Here is a 23,665-nt window from a genome sequence, read left to right as displayed (position 1 = left end):
AACAGATGTTCCATGTAGATCAAATGAGAAAGTTGTATTTATTTTGCATTTAAACCTAAAGACCAAGAAAATTGGGGTGGAGGAGGGATGGTGGAAAAGGACACAGGTGAGGATGAATCATGTCTTAGGAAAAAAAAMCAAAAATTGGTAAAATGCAGCTATAAAAATTACAATTATTCTAAAAGATACAGTCATATATAAGCAGAGGTAATAAATGTAATGATGCAGAATGATATTAAGYTATAAGGATAAAATAGGATAGAATGGATGGAATGTGTAATTGTAAACAAGAATATTGATATGACATATTGGTAGGCATGCTAAACACTTTCTGGAAGGAAAAATGCCTGCATAAAAAAGTGTTGGAGTGACAGAATAGAGCTGTAAAGGACTGGTATTGTATTTTAGAGGAACTTTGGATTCCAGGAGACGAAGATAAATATTCTGAGAATTCTAGAGACCTGTTCCAGGAACAGTCTTTGAAGACTGAGGCTGAACACAGCATCCAAGTGATATCACTTTAACCTAAGAATAAAAATAATCCATCTATATGTGATTTGATAAATTGCCCAATGATCTCTGCTAAATGTTTTTACCTGACAAACTGTTTCAACACAGTGTATAAAAGGTCAAATTGTATGTCAAAAAAGCATTTTTCCTCCCCACATGGCAACATCCCAAACTGTGTCACAATTAACAGAGAGAAAGAGGTGAGGTTATAAAAAATMATTAAGTCATGCTTCAAAAAGCATAGTCCTGTACAATAAAGAAAATTCAAAGGAATAGAAATTCTTTTGCAAGTTTAGTGCAAAAAAAATTGCAAGTTTAGTGCAAAATCATGGCACACCCTAAAGAGATTGAGAGGAATAATGTGCACAGACACAAAAGAAATATTAATAAAAGCACATTAGACAGGCATCCTTTCAGAGAGAACTGGATTTATTAAAAAAGAGGAACTCAGAAAGATGAGAGGCAATGTAAAGCGGAATGACCCATGTGTTGGTCATTGCTGTAGTAGAACATAGAGAAGTTCTCACTTCAAACACTTTTTCAATGGTCATTGATTCTCAAAACGTTTTGCTGCTAAGTTAGCAATAGAAGACATTTCAGAATAAATAAAATTAGTAGTGTCCTATCACCAAGGTCAGATATTATCCACCTAAGTTTAAACGAAAATAAGAAACTGCYGAATGGACATAATGATTTCTAATGTACAATTTTTATGTTATAATTTTTATAATAGATATGAAAATTATAAAATAGTTTAGTCTTCATCCCAGAGGAGCAGGATGTTTCAAGTGTGACATGGGGCTTCTCCATATGTCTGGAGAAATACAGCCAGGACACCCACCTTCCATATTGACAAAAACGGTTGAAACTGAGGTCGTAAATATGGGGATCTGTGAAGAAAATACACTGTRGATTCAGTGTTCTCCAAGAGATATAAGATGTGCAGGTAAAAGTGACTGCTAAAGTAAAAAAGTAAAAAAGTGGAATTATTCGTGAGCAGAAATAAAAAAAATTAAAAGTTAGGAAACAAAGGATTCATGTTCACAGTGGGGAGTATTTGCCAGTGGGATTGTGTGGGGATTGATGTTGATGCGAGTCATTAGTATGGAAAGGGGGCTGAAATCCAAAGGTACCAAAGTTTGCTGATGTACTGAGAAGCTGGAGAAACCACTCACAGCACTGCATTACTGGGTGATAAAAAGACAGATACAATCCTGTCTGAAGAAAAGTTACTTGTAAGGAAACCTGAAATGTGCATATTACATTGTGGTGAGTGGCTGCTGTTTCCCAGAAGAGGGATTACAGTACAAACGTGGGTAGATCTCTTGGAACATCCCAGCAGTCAGCAGTAGGATGAATAGCAAGCAGTGTTATCCACCCTTTGGAAAGGAGGAGGGCAAAGCAGCAAGAATCAGCTCACAAAGCCCTTACTGAGTGCCAGTCTGCCAGTGGAATAGGGCATATGGAATAGTGCATTTCTGSCCACCCCACCTTCAAAGGATACAGCGAAACTGCAAGCTAAAAATATTTCAGCTAGGAAAAGTGAGGGAAATTCCAGAGGGAAATAACAAATAAAACCACCAGTTACATGGACAGGTGGAACAGGAAGTAATTACTCATTGTCTCTGGAAAATATTCATGACAATAACCACTCAGATCATGGCACAGGACTTCAGGTACAGCAAATTCCTTTAAAAAAACAAAGTGAACTATTTGAAAGTGCACAGATTTCARTGATTACATAAAGTAATGGAAGAAAGACAGGAAAGATGGATGGGAAGATCCTATTACATGTGTTGATTTGAATGCACCCTTCGGCCCTGAAGGCTTCTAACCCAAAGATTACAGAAATCAAAGAGGGCATTTTAGGACAAGTATTGTTTGTATTTACCCTTTTCCTCTTTCAGCTGCCAGTTACTATCAGGAGCTCTGGCTGTGAGCTGGGTGGACCTTTGCTCTCACACAGTTCATGTCTTGGCAGTGGAAGGGATATTGACATAGCATTTCTCTGGGACAGGAGTGTGAAAGGTAATATGTGACTTATTTAACTAAAGGCCAAGAGCCAGAAGAGGCAGCCAACAGAGAAAGCAAAGCTCCATATGAGAAGCTCATGGACTTTCTTCCTCATGCTCACCTGTTAGGTTGCTGTAGAATTGCCACCTTTGAAAATTCCAGCTTCACTCAGGAATTTTGGTTATTGAGTTGTTGTGTGACATATGTCCTTAGCAGACCAGAAAAAAAGGCGAGAAACTGGTCCCTTTCTTGCCGAAGTGCCACAGGCATATTTTTTAATCTGTTGATGGAAGCATTGCTTTAAAAACTGTACATAAAGTGATACCCGACATAAAATTTGATATTACACGGTATATTTTGTTCTTGTTATGTCTTTTCCATTTTATAAAAACTGCAATGTTTACAATTTTATTGAAGCACGGCAACTGTTATTCTGAGATGCAATCTCTTGTTTAGCCCAAGTGATTGAGTGATTTCCTARATTGATATTTAATTAATCAGGAGAGCCTCATTCTACTTTTTGGTATGAAAGTTAAACCTCAGTTATTTTAACAGCTAGATATCTCTTCCTCTGGGGCTTCCAGCCAAATCAYTTGCAAAATTCTGCAACAGAACTGGGAGGGTGTCTTGCCTTATGTTGAGCAGAACTACTGGAAGGTGWATGTTGGGTTCTGCTGTGCCTCCTCACTTTTAGAATTCCTTCCTTATCCCCAATACATGACTTCCTTCCGGCTGTAGCAATATTCCTTGCTCCTGATCTGCAGTTCTTCTCAGAATCTGAMTTTCCAGCAGGAGTAACTGACCATGGTTAAACCAAATCCCCTGCCAGGCCTGCCATTACCTGGCATTGAAGCTTGGAACAGCAATAGGCATAAAGCTGCTAAAGCAATCCCACAAGAATGCTGGAGGGAAGTTGGTGTTTGTTTTCTAATAAGCCTCACCTTATAAAATTCCTTTTTTCTGAAGTTTCATATCAAAGCATCGTGACAAGGATCCAAAAGTAGCAGCCACAGAGGTCGTAGTTCCACCTTACTGCTGGGAAAGGCTGCATGCTTTGGTCTCATTTTGGTTCCATTAATGGGCTGGAGAGAGGTAGGAGATGAAGGAAATGATGAAAATGAGGTTGAAGATATTGGCTGAGGAGTGTTAACTGGAAGGTTTAACTAGGCTTTGGTGGAAACRCATCTATTTTGAGAAAAACTTGTAAGAGAAAGAAAGGTTTATCAAGAGTAACAAAGGTATGGAAATCTTAAAAAAAGCATGAATATTATTTCTAAGATTAACTTTGGACTTTCTGGTGTGGATTTCAGTTATATATATACACTTTCTAGCTTACATACACTRCTGTCAGAAAAATTACATGGATATTAAGTGCAAGAAAACAGAGTAGAAGTTAAAAACCTTTTACATATTTTCAGGAAAAAAAATGTTATAACTTCCCTGTCGAAGAGATCTAGTTTGCTAGATTTATTGGCTAGTTTTGCAGATTAGTCCTCCAAAGTTATGCAGGATCAAAAYATTAAGTAGAGGAAAGGAGAATTTTAAGGATCTTCAGATTTTTTAATTTCCCTGTGACTAGCTTACATCTGGGACAAACAGTGCTGGCAACCCTCCCAGCACTATGAGTAACACTTTTTGGCTTCTGTCTGCATTTTTCAATTAGGTGACCCCCCAGATCCCTAGGTAACCTCTGCCCAACTCTCACTGCATATCAGTTCCATTTTATTTCAGCAGACTTTCCTCTATCTTTTTTCACATCTCCCATAGCAACTTGAATTCTACATATGGACATAAGAAAATGGAGAAAACAACTAGTTGGAAGTGGGTATTCCCCTAGCAGTCTAAAAATGATTCTGTAAAATCTGTAGTTTCTTTTATCTCCATGGCAGAGCTGCCTGAAATGGGGCCCAAAATATAACGCTCAACATGGGGACWTTGGCATCAGCAAATATTCCTTGAAGGATTCATCTGGTAGATTCCTTTCAGGATTAATTCGGTTTTACAATGCAAGTTCTTAATACTTTTTTTTCCTCCCTCTTTTGCATACTGCTTGAAAAATCTGTTTTACTAAAAAGCTGTAAGTAACTTTTAACACTTCTGAAAATGAGCAAGATATTGTTTTCATTGAAATAATTGTGTTTGGGTTATTTGTCCTAACTGAAATGTAAGGTGGCAAATTAGGTGTAGTAGCTCCTTCCAGCTGCTATTCCAGCTTATACATACTCTGCTTTACTTTCTAAAATCAGGATATTTTTACAGATAAAGTCCTGCTCTTTCTTAAATTAGATGAAGAAGTTTGGCATAAAAATCCATGGAAATTTGTAGCAAGAAAATAACAGGAAATATGCATTTTTTCAGAGAATTGGGGTTACATTTATGGATGTGCTTGTGTGTRCCATCTGTTCTCATTTTAACACCTTTTAAGTGGAATGGTTGTCACAAGTGCTGCATCAGGACACCTTGCTCTGCTCTGCTCTGTGGCTTGCCTGGTCTCTGCTCCCTCTCGTCTCTGTGCAGTGTCAGTGGYACAGAGCAGTCCCATTCTCTGTAAATGACAGTCAAGAGATCTTCTATCCATCCCAGTGCTGCTGAAGTCCAGGCCTGCGAAGAAGTTCGTTTGGCCTCAAATACGTGAGCTGGCACTGCAGAWTGTGTTTATGCAGGCCACTGAACTGAGCAGCATAGCAAATCCTGCASTTTTATTGTCTCTTTGAACAGAAGATCCTCAAGTTCTTGCTCATGACTTGGGTGCTCTCCACAAGTCACAGCAGCTCTGTCAATTATGAAAGAGAACACAGTGTTTTGCAGTGAGATCATTATCTCTCACTGTAAGATGTATGTTTGAACATTTGTGTCCCAGCCTTGCTTTTGTGAAAAACCCTGAGTGATGCAGAGCACCAGGTACAAGCTGAGTGTCACAGCTGCTAAGGTTTTTGGGTTGCTGGTGGAAACATGCGTGGTTCAACAGGGGAACCCATCAGATACCAACATGAGACAGTGAGGKTGGGCGAGTGTTGTGGAAGGCACTAAAATGATAGTAATCATTGCTAATAATTAATGCAATTCTGTGCATTCTTTTTCTCCTGCTTCATCAGAGTATTAGTAAGGATGGGAAATAGAGGTGAAGGATTCTTCTGGGAAAAATATCACRCTATTGAAATTGATTCTGATGTCTTGTTTAGGCTTACAGTTGCTGTACAAATACATGAAATAGTGTTGGAAGAAACCCTAAAGGTCATCCACTTCCAATCCCCATGCCATGAGCAGMGACACCTTCCACTAGACCAGATTGCTCTAAATCCTGTCCAATCACCTTAAACACTTGTAGGGCTGGGGCAGCCACAAGTCAGCCTAGAGGGGAATTAGAGAAAAAAAAMCAAACCCCAAAACATTAAAAGTAATAAAAATGTAAGCAGTTAAAACTTTCAAAATGAGAGATAATTGGTAACTCTGCTTAATGTTCTAGATTTTGACAGCTTAAAACACTGTTATGCTACAGTCGTTCATTGACAGGTGAATGAAATAAGTCMAACCAAATATATTCCTTCTGCTTGCTGCGTGTGTGATTTTGAAAACTTGACACCACAAAGAACAGTTGTACAGTCATACCAAATTCTAATGCTTGCCTTTCAAAATGCTGACCTTTAGCAGTGAGATTGCCTGCATCACAGATTCGTGATACAGCATCCTTCAGGAAAATGGATGTRTTAGCAGGGGTGCTCGTGGTGCTATCCATAGTGAGGCCATGATGCCAAAATTATGGAGGAAAATGKGTCTGTTTGTGTGGGAAGGAATATGAAATGGTGATTTCAGAAAAAGCATTTGAAGTGTGTTGATACTTGGCTGGGATGGGAATGCTGAGTGACTTCTGATGTGGCACAGCCAAACCCCAGAAAGAAGYGTGGTCTGCCATTCTGCAGAACCCCTGCACTGAGAACATGGTGGTCTCCTGGTGTCATCTTTTAAAGGATACTTTGCAAAAAAGAGATTTTGATGGTCCCTGTTAAAGCAAATTGAGAAWAGGCAAGCATACAGTTCTTTTGGTATCCTGTCAAAAAAAATTAGAGCTGGTGCATGATATGTAGATGCAGTTCCATCTAGCAAACCCAAAATCCAGTTTAGATAAAAGGTGGTTTTGGGGTGTTATTGTAGCAGTTACAGTGCTTGCCCTCCCTTCCTGGGACCTTGCCCTTCAAGGTTTAGACCATCATACGTGACCCAAAAAGATTCTTTGTCCTCCTTTTTACAATGTATTTTGAACTTGTCTCTACATGCACTCCCTAAATATTTTCAGGTTCTTTTCTTCATTTGTGCTATGCTGTGCAATGCTAATTAACAATATCTGGTTCTAATACTGCACTTTTTTTTTTAGTAGAATCTAGGATTCTTATGTAGATTTGTGATACTAACAACTGATTTTATCATATTATGGCTAAAATTGGAAAAAATACCATTTGCCATCTAAGTCAGGTATGTACAGAGAATTGTAGTGCACAATGCAGTAGGGAGGTAGGGACTAAACTAAGATACAACCTAAAAAAAGAAAGGGAATGAACTCTTTTGCCTACTCACTTCCCTCCTTGAAAGTACAGGAAGAGCTTCCCCTTCCCTCAACTGCTTCAATATGAGCAGCAGTTCCACAGAGAGGATGGAGGCATAATCTGTGCTGTTRGAAATGAAAAGGAGCAGCAAGCACCACCAGGACAGTTTTCTTGTTCTTGATGTGCACACCTTAACACAGCAATTAGAAGTCAAGGAACACAAGATTGAAACAGAAGGCGCAATCATCTGTTGAACTGATATTCAAAAATCCCATGTTGTAATCAATATAAAATGTAGTCTGTATCTGTTGTTCATTACTGTTCATCATTTCAGCAAATGGAAGTTTCATTTTCACAGTATTTTGTATTGTTCTCATATGTGTTTACAACTATTTGATTTACATTTGTTTTCAATTGTAATTTCAAATGTACAAAATGGCCCAAATTTTTTTTCTTTTCTCTAACCACTCTGTGTTGGAAAAGCCAACAAAAACTACAACAAAACAAATGAATAATTTTGGATGTAAGATCTGTTTGCTTTGAAAAAGATTAGTATGTTGGAGTGTCAAAATGTTGCCAGATCTGTTTCCTTTCTCCTCTCCAAGAGAGATGATTCTGAATTAGGAAAAACAGATCAAAGGGAAGAATTTTGTTCAGGCTACCTCTATTCCAGGTTCAGTTAGTAAGTACAGCATTCTGTTCTGCTCTAGGAAAATGTAAGTGGCACCCTTTCTTTTCTGTACGTTATTTAATCAGGTCTTGCAGTTGTTCACTGCATGACTGAGATCAAAAATGCCATTGATAAATTCAGAGAACAAGAGAGTGACTCACACATCCCACAGTTCAGATTAAGTGAAGGAGAAGAGCACTAAACAACAGAATTAATATGGTTTACTGATTGGCAATGCTTCCACTATGAATTGTTCCTAAATGATCTAATTTGATTTACAATAATTCAGCATAAATATAATCCATTTGTCAAGGAAGTGTCTTGTAATTTATAGTTTAGCATGAAATGTATGACATGGGGAGAATGATTTTAATTTGGTAAGCTCATGTTTGTGCAGCAACAAAAGAAAAAGAAAATATTCCTTAAAGAAAAAAGCAGGAAATAGTGGGGAAGATCTCAACATCCCACTGCAGGTTKCCTGGAAGGATCAGCTGCTGTCCTRAGGTCTCCGTGGTCCCAGGCTGGGCTGTTTCAGAGAGCCTCCTTTCAGCCTCAAGACTAAATTTTTAAAAATGTCCTTCTGATTTCTAGTATGATTAATTCACAGAATCACAGATTATGCTGAGTTGGAAGCAGATTGAGGGGTCCCATCAGTGCTCCTTTCCCTAAGTTTTGGCACGCCATCCCACTGCTCTTCACTGGACAGCCTGGTTTTGTTCCTTTGTTTGTTTCCCCCTTCCGAGCTTCTTTAAAGAAGAAGCCCTGCTAGATCCTGTGCTAGGGTTCCTTTTCCCCTCCRAGACAGGGGCATCCTGTCAGGTGTCAGTGAATCAGGTGTTGAGTAGATCATTCCATAGACAACAAACTCAACATTTTCCCACYGACAGCAGCCTTGGAGCCCTGCACTGACCTGATGAGTCTGCCTATTTGTGTCCAAGTAGTGCATTTCTTTTTCCCTGAAAGTCCTTCTTTCCAGGTTAACACTCTTTTAGTTCATATGCTTTTTTCAGAGGGAGAAAGGAATCTCTGTGTAAGAGCCTCATGGCAAATACTGCCCAGAGAGCAGCAGAAATAAAGCTGTAGTCTTATGATTGTATTTTAATAGCTTTCTTTTTATTTTAAGGTACTTAAAACTAATCCCCCAAGTTATCCCAATCACAATATCCARTGTAGCATTGTTTTTAGCTGCTAGCAGGTGGTTTTTAAAGCCCTCTTTAGATGATACATGGGGCCCACATACTCAAGTCAATAGTTAGACAGGATATAATTTAGGCTTCAGCTTTTCCTCTCAGTTTGAAATAAAATGATTACATTTCAGGGGAGCCTAAGGAAAGATTAAAAGTTTTATATCAAAAGTTGAATATTTTCTTTTGTTGTACCTTCTTCTTTTAAAGAAGATGGTATTCATTTAAAATAATGCTTGTATTTGAAAAGGCACTACTCTGAACTAAAAAGAGATTCATAAAGTATGCATGTATGGGAGGGGAAGATTGCAATCTTCACTGGAACAGTTAGTCAAAGGGTTTTAATGCAGCCCATTCTGCTTAATTGATAGAATGATGTACCTGCAAAGACAAGCTGTAAATAACAGATGGCCAATAGTGTTTACAGMGCACCGTTAAGGTGGCAAAATCTTCTGGGGCTCCTCTCCACAGGCAGGTTATAAAGAGATATTATCCTCTCTGTTTCAGACWGGAAAATGGTCTTTGATTGTGTTTAAACCCATTGAAAGTCATTCTCTGCAATAGCTCCATGTAATTATGTTTCTGGCAACTCTTGTAATGCCTTTCATTTCTTGTACCCTGAAGTTATACAAGGGTAGAGGGCACTTGTAGAATACAAAGTTGTAAGGCTGATGTGGGGCTCAAAAATAGGTGGAATGTCCCAGATATGAACAGAGTGAGAAGGCAGGAGTAAGATTAGAACAGGAAAAAGTTGTTTTGTGATAAGGTCAGGCAGCTTSACCTGTTGATGTCAGTGGGGCTGTTTTACCAAGGATGCCCTGGGCAACTTTTTTGAAAGCATTACCTACTAAATGGAATTCCTGGAAATATCCTAAAAGCATATGTGTCTCTTGTACTTCACCACATCAGCCAAATGAGCAAAGGTCTTCTTTTTCCAGAAGCCATCAGGACAGTGTAAAAATAATCTTGCTGTAGTTAAGTAGCCTGCTCTCATGCTTGTTAAAATGAAGACTGCAAAAACTATTGCTGTTACATAAGGGGAAGGGRTGTCACTGAACTAGCAAGTTGAAATTTTCTTATCATTTTATTGTGGAAGAAAGTTAATTTCTTTCAGTATATTCTTCTGATGAAAAAAAAAYAATTATTCTACCTGTTAGCACTAATGAATCCTATCTTAAGGCAGCACTACCAATGTGGTTTTACATTCATTAGCCTGGTATCAGTGGTGATTGCTTTCACTGGTGGACACCTGGCCATGGGAAATTAGGTAAACATTGCCTCATTAACCTCCACACCACCAGTTAGACAGACAATAAAAAATAGTGAGGTTGATTGAGGATGTAGGAAGAATGGATACTCGTGGTACAGAATGGTGAAGGTTTGTTTTCAGTTGAAATTACTCTTAAGGGATAAATTGTTAATGTGCTGTTATTCCAGATTTCAAGAAGAACTGATATGGTGGCAGAATTAAGAAGACAATTAATGGCTGCTGAGGAAGAAGACAGCTTATATCCTCCTCTGAATGTGACCACTGGAAATCAAACATGCATCCTTTTCTATGCTGGTAATTTCAGCCTCAAAGCCAGCAGTTCAGTCTTAATAGATTTGACAAATGCAACATTTTTAACACAGAATGTGGATATTTCTGCCTCTGAGTGCTCAGACAGCAACACAACGTGAGTAGCACAAGAAATTTCATATCATAATACCTGTAATTCTGAAACCTATGAGAAATATTGCCATGTGAAATGAGTGCTATTTTAATTTGCTTCTCCTAAAGGATCCAGATATTTTTTTTAAAAAATGTATTCTTAGAAAAAAAAAGCTAGGTCAAGCCACAAAAATTGTTCAGATGAAGCCTCTTATTTTCACGATTTTTTTCTTCTTTTGCACTTTACTTCCTTGTTTGTTTATATTTGGTCCAAACAGGTTTCCTTGTGCCTGATGTCACAATTACAAAAATCTCCACTGGTATTAATGAGATCATAATTTCATTCCCTTGAAGGGAGAGTATTGCCAGTTACGAGGCAGTAATTCAGCTGGAAGCACATTAATGAAACATGATCTCTGTTTTCCTTTACCTTGAAGCACCTGCTCTTGGGTAATTAAAAGCCTAGAAATATTTAGTCATATTTTTCTGTGTACTGAACCTTTGCTACATGACTTTTGTAATTGCCTACTGATTTAGAATATTCCCTCAAATATTGAAATGTCACAATGATCTAATTAAAGCTGACTACTCTAACATTAAAAATCTGTTTCTTATTCTTAGACTATCATTAAAATACACAAATCCAGTGGATGGAATCAGCAGCCTAGAGATAAGGTAACTTATGATTTATTTTTTAAATAGATCTTTGTAGCTTACAATGCCTGATAGTAAACTAGAATAAAAAAAATAGAGGAGGAGCAAAGTATTCAAAATACTTTTGAATTTATGATTTGCTTTCTCTTCTGAGGAGTCACTATGCAGGAAAACAATGACATAGTCTTTATACAGAGAAGATATTTATATGTTCAGGTAAAGTTCTGAAAAAATATTGTATGCAAACATCCATACTGTAAGGTACTGGTATATTCAGCTTCCTGTTTTACTAATGGGATCTGTCCACAGTCCTCTGTCAGATAAATCCAACTGTGATTTGTAAAAAATTACACAGGCTGAAGTCTACCTGCATGGCCAGGGCTGTGTTGAGTCCTGATGTGGATTGTCAGTGCACTCTTAGTGCAAGCTTGTGGTTAATGAGGGCTGCAAAAAGGCTTAAAAAGTCTTTTCTGCTCCATTGGTGGTGACAAGACAACATTTCTTCTTCCATATATGACAAGGGGGAAGAAAATCCAGGGAATTGGAAGACTTGGAAAGAAAAATTAAAGGGAGAATCATAGAATTATTTCTGTTGAAAATACMTCTGTGATCACTGAGTCCAACCTTCAACCCAGTGCTGCCAAGTCCACCACTAAACYGTGTCCTAAGTGCCACACATACATAGCTCTTAAATATCTTCAGGGATGGAGACTGAGCCGCTTCAGCCAAAAGCCTTGGCACCCCTTTAGCTGAAGAGATTTKGCCWAATATCAAACCTAAACCTCCTGGTGTGATTTGAGGCCATTTCCTCTCATTCCATGCCTTCTTACTTGGGAGAGGAAACTAACCCCTACCTCAATACAACCTCCTGTCACATTCTTGTAGGAAGTGATAAGGTTCCTCTCCTCCTGGCTAAACACCCCCAGCTCCCTCAGTCACTCCTTGTGCCAGAGGTCTTGTGCTCCAGCCCCTTCACCAGCCTGATTGCTCTTCTCTGGACTTGCCCCAGCCCCTCAATGTCTTTCTTGCAGTGAGGGGCCCAGAACAGGATTTGAGRTGCAGCCTCACCAGTGCCAAGTACAGCAGGACAATCACTRCCCTGGTCCTGCTGGCCACACCATTGCTGATCCAGGCCAGGATGCCATTGGCCTTCTTGGCCACCTGGGCACAGCTGGCTCGTGTTCAGCCTCTGTCACCACCACCCCCAGGATCTTTTTCCCTGGGCCCTTTTCCAGCCACTCTGTCCCCAGTCTGTAGCGCTGCCTGGGGTTGTTGTGACCCAGCTGCAGGACCCAGCCCTTCACCTTYTGAACCTCCTGCACTTGGCCTTGGCCATCGATCCAGCCTGTCCAGATGAATGCTCAAATGAATAAATACCATTATTTACACTGAGACAGAAGGATGTTCTGCATTCAGGTAAAAGAATTTGTGTTGAGGAGAGTCAGTGATGTGTTTGGAGTGTACTCAGAGTGCATAGAGACACTTGCAGACATTGTCAGAGATTGTAACAGGTGGCAAAAAACCAGACATACATGGTTATTTAGCATCTGCCTTCTCCCTCAAGCATCTAGAGCTTTGTGAAGGAACATTGTGTACAGATAAGATTGCTGTTAGTATAGTATTTTTACCTTTTGACAATTGTAGTTAGCTGTGTATCAATTCCCTGAGACTTGTCTTGGTGATGGTGTCGAGAATGCCTTGTTCCCAATAATGTAAATTGTCAAAGGGACATGTATTTTCTTAAACGTCATGGGGAATTAAGGAAATATTTTCCTTGGATCGCATTAAAAAATACTGATCTCAAACCAAGACTCTGCCAAAGTTGTATTTCTCCTTTACTACAAGTCCCAAAATATCACTTTCTCTGGTGCTGCCCTGATGTTTTTCTGCCTGCTCTTTAGTGCTCCTGTCTCACTCTCATAAAGACAGACTCCCCAAAACTACTCTGATTCTCATTCTTTGCTCATCCTRGCATGTCTTAGCTGGTCTGCTGTAATCTCTTTCTGTATGAATGATTCTGGTTGTTTTCTACATTTGTCCTGAATATGACTATCCTCAGCATACTGTCATCCTTTCTAGTGAAATTGCAGTTCCAAGAAAATCATAGGAATCACAAAGCATCTTATGGAGCATGTCATTGTGCTTCAAAACTCATTAACTGCTTGATCTTAAAGGTGTTGTTTTCTTCAGCAGTCAACAGACTTCACTTAAATGTACAATAACAAATTGCAAACCTTGAGACACTACTGTAGAAAAAAAATCCTTTGGCAATTGAAACATTCATTTAACATTCTGTTTGCTGCAGCAGGCAGAAGATCAAATGTGATGTTAGTGYACACATGCACTTAGTGAGGAATATTTAGATTTATGTTTAGTAATCTGTTAAAAACTTACAGTTTTAATTAGTTATTGGATGAAAACTTTAATGTGGTCATTAATCTGAGTTGCATCTGGAGAGAAGAAATTTGAAGCAACTCTGCAGACAAACTAACTGTGATTTAAAAGGAAAATGTCAGTACAAAAGGTGAATGGTTCATGTTTTCTTTCTTTTTCAGGAAAATTTTTTTGTCCTTTGAGCCTGTTGTAGTAAAGGCAGAAATACTCACAAAGTTTTTCTTGACCTGTGCTTCTACTTGAACACATTATAACTAAATACCAAAATGCATAAACAGCCCTTGAAGCTGGAATAAGAAACTCAGGTTCCACAGTAGGTGAGGAATTGAAAAGAGAGTTCAGGTAAGGTCCTGGATGTTGTCATGCCCAGCAAGTAAGAGTAGCATAGGTTGGCTGTGTTTTGCAGGAGAATTTGATTTATTCCACTGAGCCATGTGTTTTTAATAGACCCTCAGGGCATTTAAACACAGATAAGTCTAAATTGATTAATTTTTATGTATGACACAGGTGCTTAGAAATATAAAATGGAATAGAGGAAGAATGTAGGGAGCAGCTCCCAGGGTAATAATTTCTTGGACCTTCATTATGCATTGACCTATTTGTGGGAGGAAGAGAGTGACTGTTTCTGTACTGCTTTTCCCCCTCTTTCCTTAACTTATTAAACTGTCTTTACCTTGACCCACAAGTTTCCTCATTTTTGCTCTTTCTATTCTCCCCCCTGTCTTGTTGAGGGTGGGGAGTGAGCAAACAGTTAAATGGGTGTCTGGCTGATGGCTGGTATCAACATGTAACACCTCAGAGCCTTATAAATTAAAAATAGTTCTAAAGACTCACCTGTTTATTTGYAGTTTTCTGTTGTATTGGTCACTTGATTTATGGGACAAGGGTGTCGTTTTAGGCCTCTGTTAGCTAYCATAATGCAATATTGCATGCTATATAATGCAAACAAAAAGATATATGGAACAGAACCAGAACGAGCCATTGACTTTTTTTGTGATTCACTGACACTTTATTCACCTTGTATATCTCAGCATGACTTTTGTCAAGGGCTTCTAAAATCCACAGAGATGCATTGCAACCTCTGTAGTCCCCTTCTGGTTCATTCTGATTACATTTTTTGCTCAAGATTACACCTTGGTAAGATTATGATCTGCCTTTACAAACAGGACACAAGCAGGGCAAACAGATGGGAAGGAACAGAGCTGAGAGCCACAGCTGCTGTTTTCCTCTGTAAAGCCCATTTACTTAAGTGCAGGAGAGAACATCTTGGAGACAGAAAGTGACTCCAGAGAGGACCATGTTTGAGTAGCTCAGTTTATTCATCAATAAAAGAGGCTCTAACTTCAGCAGCATGAGCAAGATCCTGAGCYTACCCCCTTATCACGGGCAGTCCCTGCCCACGTAGCGAGCAGCTGGTCCCACCTCCACCAGCAGCTGCGAGTGCTGCTTCATCCTGTGCACACAGCTGTCACCTCCCTCTCCCTCYCTCCAGCCAGAGCTGCATTCTCACTCATCCTCCCGCACTTGCCACTGCCAGGTGAGCTGTTAGGGAGTGGTTGTAGAGTGTGTTTGTGATAGGGCTGGAAAAGTGAGCTGCTGCAGCAGCAGGAGTGGAAGCAGTGGGCAGTGGCTCTTTGCTGGAAGAAGCATCATCTCAGCTCTCCCATAAACTGATGGCATCCAGCTGTTCAAGCATTTGTCTGTCATATTCYCTGGGAAAAAGTGTCTAAGTGAATAGAAGTGCAGAGTATTAATATTTTCCATGCTTCCATTGGTACATACTTGACTTATTTTTGCTCAATGAATAGAATAGACCTGCCCCAAAAACCCCATGTTTTCAAGTCTTTTGCTTAACTGTTTTGCTTTGAAACAGTAATTCTAGCTTTCTTCTGCTTCAGAAATGTCTGTGCTTGTAATGATTAGCTACATGAGACATGATCAGTGGTGGTGRCACTCAGAGTTCATACAGTTATCTGGCACAAAGGGAGCCTGGCCCATGACCAGGAATTTTTTGTTCCACCATACATAAAGTACATAATGTCTCTAATGTACATAATTGTCTCTAATGTTTAACATGAACATAAAGTTTCCTTAAAAAGCCAAGGTACTTTCTGTTCTGCAGAAAAAATCTTTGTTCTCTCTCTGCTCTTTACCATTGATTTGCTATAATGTGCTCTTTTTATTTGCYATCTACTCATCTGAGAAAATGGTAAGTGAACAAATCCAATAGATCTTTGTGTTGGAATGTCTTTTTTTCTTGTCATTTAATGAATAATAGTTTCATCAGTTATCAGTGAAGTGTGTGCTTGTTGGCTAGTCACTGTTAGTTGTTTGGAAAAATGCTAAGGATAAGGACCTGTATTAGTAGATTAACTGTGCTCAAATAGTTAACTAATTAGAATATTAATTCTCATAAATCTGCAAATTATGTCAACAACATTTTAGTCTTTGGTGTAATGTGAAGAGACAGCATTGTCCTGGAAATCACTTTAGACTGTACTCACATACATGGCCTTACAAAAYGTTTTGTTCATACGGTCAGTTCACAAGGAATTTCCTTCTTCACCACTTTTCTCATCTTCACAGTACAGACCACACCCAGCCTCTGTGGCTGGCATAAACATGTAAGCTTCTCTGGGTTTATAATTGGCTTTCAGCTAGTGCCTTTAGCATTGCTACTGGGACACCATGGAAATTCTGTTCAGATTGCACTGTACAAAGTGCAACCTGAGGAAAAGGTTCCTCTCTTTTAGCAATGATATCAAGGCTTTAATTTTGTAACTGTACAAGAATAGAATCTTTTCCATAAATATTTGTGAATGTGTACTGGATAGAATTCGGTATTTTTTTTCTTTTTCACTGATGCTTGCAGCTGAATGTTTTATGGATAGAACTGTTCTGGCTTAAAACATAAGGAATGCCATGAGACAAAACGTTCTTTTCTCACTTCAGTGACACCGAGTTCTGGAGCTCCTTCTGAGCATTTTGAAACTCTTGAGGTTCCTGAAGTTATATGAATCAAAAGCCACAGATTATTAATAATTTTTTAAAGCATCATTTGTGGTTCGATTCTATGTTGTGTGGAGGCCACAATATTGAAAGTAACTAATTTGAACAAACAAGTAATAGTCTACAGAGACAATAATTCTCTTTCTATACAAATACCCTATATAACAAAAAATAGCCTATGATGTGCCACATTTAAGATGACTACAGTATTTTTTCAAACCAATTATAATTGCATGAAGTTATTACTTCAAGTTTTAAAGTCAACATACAGCGTTATCCATTGTGGATAGACATATTAGACTATTTCATTTTGTAGCAAGTCTCATTTATTGCTAAATAGATTTCTCTTCTAAATCCTTCGTAGTTACCTATAATCAAAAGAAATCATCAGCACATGCATAGACAAAATAGGGTTAAAGTATTAAACAATGAACACTGAGTAGAAACTTTATAATTTCCTTATGAAATGGCTTGAATGCCTAAAAGTAACTGTATAAAAAGTGGTAAAGGTTAGCACATAGTCCCAATCTTAGCAAAGGATCAGGATGTACTTCTGGATGTTTTCAATTATTTCTGTTGGGAGCTATTSAGATTGTGTTGGTAGTAACATACAAATAAATTCCATTATTATAAACTGCAGGAAACTGCTGCAATACCACACATACACAGATGCTTTCAAAATAAGAAAATACTTTTTTGTGCCTAGCCTATTTCAAATTGCGAAACTAAAGCTGACAATCCCTCCCTACCCTCCAGTGAGAGAAAACTGTCTTCTGTGTCAAATTCAGACCTTTGCAAAAGAAATTTCCATTTAGGCATTTGAACCAAGAAAGAATTGCAATGATAAATTAGAATGGCTATCATGCCTGTACCTATCAGAAAAGCAATTTTCCAAAAATCCCGTAAAATATTTATTCAAAGTCACTGCAGGCTTACTGATGTTTTCTCAGCTTCTTCCCACTGATTATAAACTGTTGGTAACTGATGAAATACGACACTGGCAGAGGCCCTTGAAGAAAGAAATTGCATTTGCTTCTTGCCTGCCACAGCAATAGGAAGCTCTGCTTGTGAGGTGAAACTCTAAGAAAATAGTAAACACATCCACATAATCTCTTCACTTGTGAACAATCTTAATGGGAGGCCATATCATCATCAGCTGTGATGTTTTCAGACAGCAATAGTGAATCTTTATCTGCCACCAGTACTTTTTAAAATGTATGTTAATTTTTTCCTTCTAACCTTTTGACTTTTTTTTTCTCCTCTGTTGTGTTCCTAGGTTTTTAATGACCAACAAGTTCTATGAAGTCTCGGCTAGAAATTGGTCCACTTTAGATTCAGTTGAGATYGTACAAGATGGAAACAAGTTTGCTAAATTTAATGTTTCTGCCATCTCTGCTCCTGCAGAGTATTCATTTCACTGTCAGCTGGTGGGAACAAGCAATCTCTATCCTGCAAGGCTGGTTCCATCCAACAGTGAGGCAGGAAACTGGGAGGTTTTCATTTCCAAGTTGCAAGTGAGTATTCATTGGCATTTCAGAGATAGCTCCAAGAACTATTACTTGTTATTTTAGGTGCTGGATGGCACACATTCATAATGTCCTTATATTCATTTCTGCCTAAGGGAAACTGTAAAAKAAAAGCTGTTCTCTCCCCTAGGTGAGCTCTTCAATAGAGGGGTAAAAAAGATGCCGATTGCTGTACAAGGAGAACATGAAAGCACAGCTTTGAAAAACAAAACTATGAAGTTGTCCACAAAAAAGAAAAATCAATTAAACCAAATGTGCCTAATCAGGCCAAGAATGACTAAGTCCTCATGCCTGTTTAATGAATTGGGCTGCTCTTGGAAACAGGAGCCTCTTAGCTGGGTGGCTTTATGCTGCTTACTTTGGTTTTATTTGATTTCTTGCCACTTTGTTTACCTAGGAAAGTACAGCTTAGTGTGGCTGCTGTTTTCAGTGGCGTACACTGTCTGTATTCCTGCAGATAGAAACAAAGACCAGAGCATGATTTAATGGGAGGTTTGCCATGGACTTCACTCAGGAGCAGTACTCAGTCCTCCATGGTGTAGGAGGAAAGAGATGGCTTTCTTTGAATGACAYATAGCTTTTCTGCATATTTATTAAAGTAGTACAGACTACACATGTGAGGTATAGATTACACCTTTACTATTTTGAGCTTTGTTCTTGACTTAAAAGAAGTATAACAACATTTATATATTAAAACAATATTGTACTAAGGGACCTCTTTGATGAAAGAGATTATGAAAATAACAGGAATAATTCCAAACTGTGCTCTGTTTGTCAAACATGAGCTAATCCCATGATAACTGGACAGAAATGCTGATATAATTGTATTTATAATTTTGATAACAAACCAAACGTCARCAATCTGACTCCAGACTTGACATTTCTACTTAAACAATGGTAATCTYAAAGAAAGAGCACTAGTGCTTAGATTTATTTTCCACAAATTTCAATATCGTCATTTTTTGAGAAACAATGTTGTAATATATACCAAAGGTGTGAAGGTTCCTTATGTTGGTGTTTTTTATGTAAATGCCTGAAAATACCACGGTTCATGCAATTGTGCTTTGCCTAGGCAACTCTTTGGAGTTAGGCTTTTGCATCACTAAGATATGAAAGGACATAACCTGTGAAATTACAAAGTGTTCACTTCCCATCTGTCTTTTCCTCGAATTTCTATATGCAATGATATTACCACCTTCTTAAAACTTAAGTAGGCCCTGCTCCTGCCTTAGTAGGCATCCTTTCATTGTGAACTTAATGAAGGCTAGATGTAGTTTCCCACCTTCCTTATTGATTTGGAACAGCAGCTGCTCCCACTGTTCAGACAACAGAACTTCCAATTCCTCTTGAGAAAGGGTTTTTTCTCTGATCAGGTCCTAAACATAGAAGAAAACCTGAAAACTCCTGTTCTGATTTTTTTCTGTTGCATGAAAAAACAGAAAGTCATTCTGGGCTYGTTTCCAAGTTCTATCAGAACTAAACCATACTTTTCCAGGTGTCTTCCTCAGATACATACTGAAAGGTGATMTCAGTATCAGTCTTTGTTATTGCATAAAATTTAGAAACACACAAATTCCCTTGCAGGGTGAAAAAAACAGGTGGGAGGTGCTCAGTAGTTGAAGCCAGCGCAAAATCTTGTTACTGAAATTGAGGAACATGATTTTCATGTCAGTGTTATGCAATGAATTAGAAACCAGGATCCAATGCCAATCTCACTGGCACAGTTGCACTTTGCAATGCTGGGTACTCAGAGCAGAATCACAGCAATAGTGTGCACTTAAGAGCCATAAAACCCACATATTTTGCTTGAAGTTTTTGTCAAAGGTCATATGATGAAAAATCTCAATTCAAAAAAATTTAAAAATTAACAGTAAATACAGCTTTGTAAACTAAGACAAATGACTGATCCAAACACTAAAATTAAAACTTCCACAGTACAGAGGCCTCTGCATGAAAGGCCTTTGCATTCATAAAAATTAGAGAACCACATGTAAGTATTTTTAACTTTTCTATATATACTGCTGAGAGTCTCATTTTTATCTCCTGCCTGGGATCTAACACCCCCACAGAAATGATGACGCTTCAGAAAAACAGTAAAATAACCCTGCATATTCTTAATCTCCTGCTTAAAGTAGAGATAACATTTTAAAAATGTACAATTGAATCTTTCACCTTGATGGTTCAATAAGCATAATGCTGTTAAAAAAAAAAAAGACCACTAGAATTGAAATAATAAGTTTCAGTATTTCTGGCTTTAAATCAGGAGTGGGAAAGCCCTTCTACATTGAATATACCTGTTAAATACTTTAGAGAGTCATTGTAAATGTGGTAAGAAGTTTGTATTGTTTTCCAGAATTCCAATCCACTTTTTTGAGTGCAAATAGCATAAATTATCACCTGCTTTATGGTTTTATTGCCAGTAAGTCTTTCAGGCTACATTTCATGACCCCTATTCACATTCTCACTTGTGGCCAAAGTAGTGGCTTAACAAGCAAAGGCTTTTGCAATCACATGTATTCTCTAAAACTGTGCAAACAGTTGTCCAGGCCGACAGCTTGTTTTCACTAATCCTGCTTTAATCAGAAGTCTGAGTACCTTTGGTGAAAGCAGACAGTTTTTGCTAGTTGACTACTATGATCTGTCTTGGAAAAGATTGTTCTAAGAGGCCTAGAAAAGGTTGAATTGCTAAAATTGTTTTCACCTCCACATTATCTAAAGTGCCCTTAGTTTTTTGCTTAATAATAGTTTTATTAATCAGCATTCTGGAAGGTGCAGACATTGCTCATAACACACGTATTATGTTAACATTACCTTCAGGCACCTGAGCCATGAGTGAATGCAAACCCAGAGTTACTGGTGTGACATGGTGTGCAAGCCACTGATTTGGTCAGTTTTTACCARTTGCATTCCTAGGAATTACAAACTCTTTTATTACCATGAATAAACTCAAGCTGTCCATTTATGTTATTATAAATAATAGAATAATCATGGTGTGGGAACACATAGAAGTAAAAAATAATGAATTTCTGCTTTCATGCTTATTGCCTGGTGAGAGAAGTGATTATAGTACAATAATTATTTTAAAATTTTATTTGATAATATTTTATACAAAGTAGCAGTTTTTAACATGTTTCTTTACCACTGGGTTTATGATATTTGGTGCTTTCCTGACACACCCATTTCAAAGATTCTGTAAATGCGTAAGAATCCCAGTCTTCATTTATCTTTATAAAATTATTTTAGTTTTATAATCCTTCAATTCGTTTGAACAAAATTTCTAGAAAGTTAGTGGTCTCAAAGGCATTGTTTTCTGATATTTTTGTACAACTGGTGACTAGGCAGAGAATGTATTTCCAAATTTTCTGAGGAGAATAATATGGCAGGAGGTCAGTCAATAGCAAACATTGAGAATTCAGTCAAATCAGAGATATTACAAACTTTTCAAACTGCTAGAAAAGTTTATATAGGTTTCATAAAATAATAGAAAACACATATTCCATATCTCAATAAAACAATCCTTCCCTTCTGTTTTGAGTCTTTGATGTCTAAAGAGGGAGGAGGAAAGCTTTCACAACTTTTTTCTCCTTGAACTTTCACTAAAACTCAGCCGTGAAAAGGTCATCTTTATTAGATGCATTTTAAAGTAGGTTCCAGGAGTTTTGTTTGTCAAGGAGTTATTAGCTAAAACTCTCAGACTATTTCAACAAATCTCATGATCCGGGCAGCCTTAACTCTCATGCCTTTGAGTGCTTTGAGCTTCTTGGTTCTGAAGTGGTCATTGAGCTGATGATCAATGAATACTGATATACTGATTATGTGAATACAGAATACTGATCAGAATACAATGAATGCAGAATACTGATCACATGTCACTTCTGGGACTTCTAAAAGTAATACAGATTTCTGAACTGGGAAACCTACTTACCGAAGAAATGTATTCTGCATCTTTAATTTCCTGGGTGAAAAGGAGAGCTGGAAAATTGTTTTGCAGAGGATTTTGTTCTCGTTCTTTTTTTTAATGGGAAGAGTACGATTGATAGTTAAAAGGCGTGGTTTGTTGTAATTACCGCGTGTATCCTGAAAGTAGGGACTACACCCTGTACTTAATTGCACTCACCTATCTACCTTTCTTCATTTTCAGATTCAAGGCTTCAATGTTATAAACAACCAGTTTTCCTATGCAAGTGACTGTACAGGTTTCTTCACTCCTGGAATCTGGATGGGCTTGGTAACAGCTATAATCTTAGTGTGGATCCTGACCTATGGCATYCACATGATCATGCAGCTCACAACAAACAGCAGATTTGATGATCCCAAAGGTCCAGCTCTGTCAGTTCCTCAGACAGAATAGCCATGGATTGAATTGATGCCACTGTGGCTTTTCCTGGTCTGATGTTTATGATTTTTATAACCTTTTTACATCATAATATGTATGACCTAAAAAGATACCATGGGAGAAAGAGATAATTAAACTACATATAAAAATGATCTTCATGCTTGGCAGCATTAGTAATTCTACTTGTTATTATGATCACTTGTTGACAGCTTTTTGTGTTAAAATCCTGAAGTGAGACTGCAGAGGTTTTTACTCTCTCTGGCTATTAGACCATTAAAACCTGCTTTAGGATTAACTTTTATGGGCAAAGAAAACATACCACAACATAAATTATTGGGAAGGATAAAATATTTGAAGGGAAACTATATRTTGAAAATACTGGTCTCTCTGAAGGCTCTTTAGTAAGTAGGTCATGATGATGATGCATCTTAAGAAATTTTAACTGTGCCTTGTAATTTTTTTCTCTTGAGTAAAAGTTCCAGAAATGTACAGAACTAATAAAGTGTAAGTCACTAAATAAATGTCCTGAGAAGTTTTTTTAAAATATATCACTTTTTCAGGTGTGGTATCACAAAGGAGAATGGGTAGGTGAAGATTTAGCTCAATCCACTCACAGGTTATTTTATGCCTGTGAGAATTACACTGAGTAACACTGATTTGTGTTTGTTTTAGCCATGGAGAACTGATGGGATTCTAGGGAAGATCAATCCTTGTCCAAACTGATCATGAAATTAGATTTGGTGTCATGGCAATGAATGCAACTTCTCAAGTTCAGAACCTRTTACGATTCAATGTGCCAGTGCAGACAGCACCTTCATAGGGATGAGGTAGTTTTCTTAGCCTCTTCCATTTTCCTGGCATCTTTGGAGATGTTATGAAGTTCATACCAAAAAAAGAAGCACTGTGCTAATGAACTGTTTAAGTCTGAGCTTTTTATGGTCATCTTAGAGCTCCTTGAAGCCTGAAAACATTCACAGTATGCTGTATTCTTCTGAAATTAATAGAAACACTGCATCTTCTAATTGGGTAATCTGATTATGGAGTCAATTACTAAATTTTATTAAGAATTAGGAAACAGTAAAAGAGCAATGGTAAAATGGTGAAAAAATGGGTAAAAGTAAGACTTATTCTTTGTTCTGGAATGTTTTCTTATGACTGTGCATGTTCAATTAATAGT

The 23,665-nt window shown here is 37.9% G+C and overlaps 1 protein-coding gene across 1 annotated transcript in view; it reads left to right on the top strand.

Annotated features, from left to right (window-relative positions):
- The window catches only part of ATP6AP1 (ATPase H+ transporting accessory protein 1), a 42,723-nt gene extending 19,058 nt beyond the window's left edge, over positions 1 to 23,665 (top strand). The window contains exons 7-10 of the mRNA XM_057378561.1: positions 10,356 to 10,594; positions 11,191 to 11,244; positions 17,903 to 18,140; positions 22,294 to 23,665. Coding sequence (XP_057234544.1) covers positions 10,356 to 10,594; positions 11,191 to 11,244; positions 17,903 to 18,140; positions 22,294 to 22,503 — 741 coding nt within the window. The 3' untranslated portion in view covers positions 22,504 to 23,665. The remainder of the gene's footprint in view (positions 1 to 10,355; positions 10,595 to 11,190; positions 11,245 to 17,902; positions 18,141 to 22,293) is intronic.

This window comes from Malurus melanocephalus, unplaced genomic scaffold (assembly GCF_030028575.1).
Source record: "Malurus melanocephalus ecotype Western Australia unplaced genomic scaffold, MMel_1.1 scaffold_11, whole genome shotgun sequence".
Lineage (NCBI taxonomy): Eukaryota > Metazoa > Chordata > Aves > Passeriformes > Maluridae > Malurus > Malurus melanocephalus.
Note: the sequence above shows the minus strand (reverse complement) of the source record. Positions and strands in the feature narration are given on the sequence as shown.